This window comes from Papilio machaon, chromosome W (genome assembly GCF_912999745.1).
Source record: "Papilio machaon chromosome W, ilPapMach1.1, whole genome shotgun sequence".
In the NCBI taxonomy this organism is placed as follows: Eukaryota; Metazoa; Arthropoda; class Insecta; order Lepidoptera; family Papilionidae; genus Papilio; species Papilio machaon.
Genome location: NC_060015.1, coordinates 4,620,267 through 4,627,640, shown reverse-complemented (window position 1 = coordinate 4,627,640; position 7,374 = coordinate 4,620,267). Strand labels below are relative to the sequence as shown.

Sequence of the window (7,374 nt, the reverse complement as noted above, 5' to 3'; positions counted from 1 at the left end):
TCAAGTTACTCACTATAAAGGAAAAGTTTACTTATGTGAAAAATGTTTACAATTTTTCAGTAAAGAAGCAAGATACAAAACTCGTAGTTGTTCTAAAATTGTATCTGTTTTACCTGAAAAAAACTCTATATTAAAATTTGAACATTACGAGAGACAACAAAAAATTAATTTTATTATTTACGCTGATTTTGAATGTTTGCTCTTTGACTGCGATGAAAGTATTTCTACTAAAACTCAGAATCTAAAAGTACACCAACCTTCATGTTTTGCGTATTACATATGTTGTTCACATAACGATGACTTAAACAAATATGTTTCATACAGAGGTAAAGACTGTGTGCAAATGTTTGTGAAATGTTTGATAAAAGATGCTGTACGTATACATAAAATATTAAATGAAAAAAAAACCGATCACTCCATTAACCTCGGAACAAGAAGTAGAATATAACAACGCTACTTTATGTCACATATGTAAAAAATCATTGTTAAACGACAGAGTTCGAGATCATGATCATATTACATCAGAGTATAGAGGTGCGGCGCACTCGCACTGTAATTTGATGTCCAGAGTTTGTCCATTCATTCCTGTTGTATTCCATAACTTAGCTGGGTATGACTCACATTTATTCATTGAAGAATTAGCGAAGTATGAAGGTTCGATTAACATTATACCGAAAACAAAGGAAAAATATATGTCATTCACAAAAATAATAAAAAGTAAATATTATAAACACCCCATTCAAATAAAATTTATTGATTCTTATCAGTTTTTGAATTCTAGTCTCGACACACTAAGTAAAAATTTAACAGAAAGCGATTTTTATCATTTATCAAAAGAATTTAGCGACAAAAATAAATTTGAATTAATAAGAAAAAAAGGTATTTATCCATATGATTACTTAAACTCTTGGTCAAAATTTGATGACTCCCAACTACCCTCAAAAGAATTTTTTTTTAATAGTTTAACTAAGGAACATATTTATATCTGATGAAATGTATTTGCATGCACAAACAGTTTACAAAGTTTTCGGAATTAAATCGCTTGGCGAATATACAGACTTATACATAAAATGTGATGTTCTTTTATTATGCGATATATTCGAGAAATTTAGAAAAATGAGTTTACATTATTATAAACAAGATCCAGCTTATTATGTTAGCTCACCAAGCTTAAGTTGGGATGCTATGCTTTTTTATACCGGTACTGAACTCGAGCTTATAAATGACTTGCAAATGTATGAATTATTAGAAAAAGGAATTAGAGGTGGATTAGCACAATGTTCTCTTCGACATGCTAAGGCAAATAATAAATATTTACCAAATTTTAATAGTTCACTTCCAAGCAGTTATTTGATTTATCTTGATTCTAACAATTTATATGGCTATGCAATGATGAAAAAGCTTCCGATATCAGAATATAAATTTTTAACTCAGAAAGAAGTTATTGACTTTGATTTACTTAGTATTTCAGATGATAGTGATATTGGTTATATCTTGGAAGTAGACTTAGATTACCCAGATTATTTACATCACCAGCATAAAGACTTACCATTTGCTATCGAAAAGATTGTACCCCCTTATGGGACAGCTGAAAAATTGATAGCAAATCTTTATGACAAACATAATTATGTGATCCATTATACTCATTTAAAAGAATGTCTTAACAATGGTTTGATTTTAAAAAATATACACCGTGTAATAAGTTTTAGACAAGACAATTTTCTCAAAAAATACATAGAACTTAATACTAGTCTACGTCAAATTCCAAAACAGTATTTGAAAAATATTTCTTCAAGTTATTAAATAATTCAATATTCGGAAAAACGATAGAAAACAAACGTAAGCAAGCAGATGTCAGATTAGTGTCAAAATGGAAAGAATATGATAATCGTACAAATAAATATTTAGATGCTGAAAGATTGGTAACAAAACCAAATTTAAAAAGCATAACAATATTTTCAGAAAATTTTGTAGCAATAGAGTTGAATAGGGAGAAAGTTATTCTAGATAGCCCAATCTACATTGGATTTACTGTTTTAGAATACTCGAAGTTACATTTATATGAATTTCACTATAACTTTATAAAAAAAAATATGGAAATAAATCTGAACTATGCTATACTGATACTGATAGCCTACTTTACTTAATTTATTGTGATGATTTTTATCAAGATATGCATGATAATCTTTCCTTGTTTGATACAAGTAATTTCAATGAGAATAATCCTTATAATATTCCGCAAATAAATTCGAAAATTCCTGGATTATGGAAACATGAGATGGGTGGATGATCTGATAACAGAATTTATAGGTTTACGTGCCAAATTATATTTTATAAACAGTTTAACATCCGAAATAAAAAAGGCTAAGGGTATTTCGAAAACAGTGTCAAAAAAATTAAAATTCAGAGATTACAAGAATGTACTGTCAACAAATGATACTCTTAGACATAAAATGTCCATGATAAAATTCATTAAACATATGTTATATTCTCAACAAATCGATAAAAAAGTGTTAGATAGAAACGACGATAAAGTGCAAGTTTTACCTGATCAGATACATACATTACCATGGGGTCATTGTGATTCAGTATTCATGGATTATTCCAGCTATGTGTAAAAATAGCTGGGAATTATTTATCATTTATAATCATATTAAAAGTAATGTAGTTGACATTGTTTATTTGATATGTTTATTCATTAAACCAATGTAATAATTAATGCATAAGTATTATAATATGTGAAATTTTATGTAAATAATAAATTTTATATATTTTATATGTATTTTATTTATGTTTTTATGCAATATAAATTGTGGTTAGTAATCTGGCTGATATATAAGGACTAACAGTTCAAATAGCATTGCATTTAAAAATGAAATTCGTAAAGCAAGCATTGTCCTTAGAAGTAAATAGCTTAAAAGTCAGTAATAATCGAGGAATCGTAAAACATAGTCCTTTACCTTGGGCTATCTAGAATAACTTTCTCCCTATTCAACTCTATTGCTACAAAATTTTCTGAAAATATTGTTATGCTTTTTAAATTTGGTATTTATTTGTACGATTATCATATTCTTTCCATTTTGACACTAATCTGACATCTGCTTGCTTACGTTTGTTTTCTATCGTTTTTCCGAATATTGAATTATTTAATAACTTGAAGAAATCTTTTTCAAATACTGTTTTGGAATTTTGACGTAGACTAGTATTAAGCTATATGTATTTTTTGAGAAAATTGTCTTGTCTAAAACTTATTACACGGTGTGTTCTATCTTTAGTAGATAGAATGGTGCCTTAAGTTAAACAACCGGATACTTTAAAATAGTATAATTAAAAAATACATGTGAACGTTACGGTGATCTCGGGACAAGTGGCACACCCGCGACCGATTTGTATTAAAAAATGCCCAAGCGCCTGATGCGGGCGACGGCAATTTTCGCGCCACTATGCCCCGACGCAATATTGAGCAGGCGTCAGTCTGAACATCCTCCCGGCCGTTGAAAGATCACTTTCAACCTTGAAGTTCCTCGGCTGTCGGTAGCTTGCACAGCCTTACTAGAGATCGGCGCACACAGCCTTTATTAGTGGTGATGTCTGCCACTCTCGCTATTCCATCGGATCCCGTGATGAGCCGTAGTACTCTCCCGAGCTTCCAAGATAGTGGAGGAGCATTGTCATCTGCTAAGAGTACCATATCTCCTATGTCCAGCTTTGATGTACTGCTTTTCCATTTTGTTCTCTGCTGCATCTCAGACAGATATTCACGCTGCCATCTTTGCCAGAAGTGTTGCTGCATTTTTTCTAAGCGTTCATAGCCTTGGAGTGTACTTTCCTTAGAGTCACCCAGATGTTGCGACGGTGGAGCAGTTAACGGTCTCCCGATCAAGAAGTGTCCTGGGGAAAGGGAAAGGAGGTCATTAGGAGAGGATGATAGGGGACACAAGGGACGGCTTTTCAAAATCGCCTCCACTTGTGTAAACAAAGTATTAAGTTCCTCAAAAGTAAGGTGGCTATTGCCAACGACGCGTTTTAAGTGGAATTTAGCCGACTTAACGCCGGCTTCCCAAATACCACCAAAATGAGGCGAGTAAGCCGGAATAAACTTAAACTGGATAGAATTTTGACTTGCAAAATCAAATAGAGAGTTTTGATTTTGCTTGATAAATGATCCTAACTCCCTTGCGGCTGCTACTAAGTTAGTTCCGTTATCACAAAATATTTCCGTTGGCCTGCCTCTGCGCGCTACGAAACGCCGAAGTGTCATTATGAATGCATCCTTTGTTAAATCACTCACAGCTTCGAGGTGGATGCATTTATAACGCAGACATACGAACAAACACATGTAGCATTTTATTAGACGACTTCCACGGCCCTTACGATTTACGATCGTGAACGGTCCCGCGAAGTCCAGACCCACTGACAAAAACGGATGACCTGGGGTTATACGTTGGAGTGGTAGATTACCCATTTTAGGTTGCAACGTTTCACCGCGCACACGTCTACACCGAACACAGTTGTTAACTGTCCGCCATGCGAGATGTCGTCCATTTACTGGCCACACTGTTTCCCTTACGATAGATAATAACAGTAAAGGACCCGCGTGCATATTGTTGACGTGTTCTCTTTCAAAGTGCAGTCTTGTTAACCTGTGCGAGGCATGAAGTAAAATAGGGTGCCGTTTCTCATACGAATAATAATTAGCCGCATCCAACCTACCTCCAACTCGCATTAATTTATTACTTAAGAATGGAGACAAACTTAAAATTTTGCTTTTATTACTTAAAGGTTTATTTTTAGCTAGCAGATCGTATTCAGTTGGGAAGGATTGAGTTTGAGCGATAATACATAATGAATGCCATGAGTCACGTAATTCCTCAACTGTTAATAAACCTACGCGTTTTGCATTGCTATTTCTAGTGTTAAATATGAATCTTTGCACATAAGCAAATGAACGTTGTAATCTATTGAGAGAAGAATATCTTTCAAAATCTAAAAAAGGTTCACTAATTGTTGCAGAGTGCACTTTCAATTCGGGTAAAGGATCAGATTCCTTGGCATTCAATACTGGCCATTTGTTTTCATTTTCAAGCAAAAATGTTGGTCCCGACCACCAAAGTGACTACGACATCATGTTTTTTGCATTTACCCCTCTTGAAATGCAATCCGCAGGATTTAAATCGGTTGGAACGTATCTCCATGATAGCGGTGAAGCATGCTCCAATATTTCGCTAATACGATTAGCTATAAATGTTTTCAGTCTAGTGATATCACCTTTAATCCAGCCCAGAACCACACTCGAGTCACACCAGTACACAATCCTGGCGGGCTTGTATCTCAAGGAATCGACTACAGACTTAGTAAGTTTAGTAGCAAGCAAAGCGGCACATAACTCTAATCGTGGGATACTGGTCGGCTTTAATGGTGCTACTTTAGACTTAGCACATAGTAATTTGACGGTGACGTCACCATTTGTGCTAATTGACTTAATATAAACACATGATCCATATGCGGACTGAGAAGCGTCACTAAACGAATGTAATTCTATATATTTAGGAGAATCACACAACACCAACCTCGGAATTTGTAAATTAGATAAGAATTTTAAGTTGTCTGTAAATTTAGTCCATTCCTTTTTTATTTCGGAGGGTACTGGTTGATCCCAGTCCAGCAAAAGGATTTCCCACCAAAAGGATCGAATATTTTGAAGGAATTTGACATTATAAAACGTTTCGTTATAGGTACATCTGGTTCCTGTGTCACCCTAATAGGAAAATGTAAAGTGTCGCTAGAGGGTTTCCATCCAAGACCAAGAGTACTCGAAGACTCGCTGATAGTTAGACTGTCTTGCTTATTTATGTCAAGGTTATCAAATACATACGGATGATTGCTCTTATATTTTCGAAGATTAAAACAACCTGATTTTAATGCATTGGATACTGACTTTTGTATGTAAATTAATTGCTGAGGATCATCAGCTCCTGTTATTAAATCATCTACTTAAAAATCATTTTGGATGATGTTTTTGATAAGTTCATCATCTTGTTCCTGTCCTAGCTGCCACAAACACCGTGTACTGAGGTAACTTGCGCTTGCTGTGCCATAGGTTAAGGTATTTAAGACTAACGTTTGGATGGGGCGTGACTCGTCCTCTCTTCACAAAATTAGCTGCAAGTTCCTATCACTTTCGTTTACAAGCAAAGCGGCCATGCCTATACATTTTTTCCACATCTCCAGTGAGTAGGTACTTGTATTGCCTTGCCCGAATTAGGATGGAAAAGAGGGTGTCTTGGACATTGGAGCCTACCATCAAAATATCATTCAATGAGTAACCTGATGTAGAAGAGGCTGAGCCGTCGAATACTACGCGGAGCTTGGTAGACTCGCTCTCTTGACGTATGACCGCATGATGACACAAGTAGTACGCTGGGGGAGGGACAGGTGAACTATTATAATTAGATACAGAGAGATGCCCTAATTCTGCATATTCTCTTATGAATTTTGTGTATTCAGATTTAAGGTTTGGATTACGCTTGAACCGTTTTTCTAAATTAATAAATCGTTTTTTAGCAAGATTATAGCTATCACCTAAACAATCTACTGATTCTTTCAAAGGTAATTTGACACAAAACCTACCTTCTTCATCTCTAATGGTATTAGCGAGAAAGTGCCTTTCACACGCGCTTTCATCTTCAGTTATGATTGACTTTTTCGAAACTTCTTCTAACTCCCATAACTTAGAAACTAACTGTTCTATATTTTCATTTTGTGATGAAGAGACAATGGCGTGATTATAGTGTATCCTATTGCTAGATACTGCTGAATTTATAGGGCCAGAGATTATCCAACCTAACTGTGAACTCCTTAACTTAGGATTGTTTGGTCCTAGAGAACGTTGTTCGTTGCCTAGAATGTCCCAGAAGAGATCAGCACCTATTAGTACATCTATGGGAGCTGGCTGATAAAACATGGGGTCAGCCAACTGAATATTTTCTGGTAATTTAATTGACTTGATGTCAACCGGCGTCTTTGGTAAACGACCGGTGAGCTCATTTAACACAAAACACGATAACATTGCACTGAAATTACTATTTGTTGCTTTTAATTGAATATTACAACTTTCAATTACATTCATTGAAGAAGTATTGCCTACACCAATGACCTTTAGTATGTCAATGTGGCGAGACTTTAATGACAGTCTGGTCTTTAGGGACTCAGATATAAATGGCTTCCGCAATCTAAAAGAGCACGAACTTTGACCTTTTGATGATCAACTGGATTCGATACTTCAATGATAGCAGTAGATAATAACACCTGATTTGTATTGTGATTAGAATAGTTAACGATAATTTCATTTTCATCTTGTTCATCAATGAGAGC

The 7,374-nt window shown here is 34.8% G+C and overlaps 1 protein-coding gene across 1 annotated transcript; it reads right to left on the bottom strand.

Annotated features, from left to right (window-relative positions):
- Positions 1–3,269: 3,269 nt before the first annotated feature.
- Positions 3,270–7,069, bottom strand: LOC123722950. Its single transcript, XM_045685503.1, has 2 exons — positions 6,328–7,069; positions 3,270–3,891 (listed from the first exon to the last, which is right to left on the bottom strand). Exons 1-2 carry the CDS (start codon positions 7,067–7,069, stop codon positions 3,509–3,511), a joined length of 1,125 nt encoding a protein of 374 aa, XP_045541459.1. The 3' UTR covers positions 3,270–3,508.
- Positions 7,070–7,374: the final 305 nt, after the last annotated feature.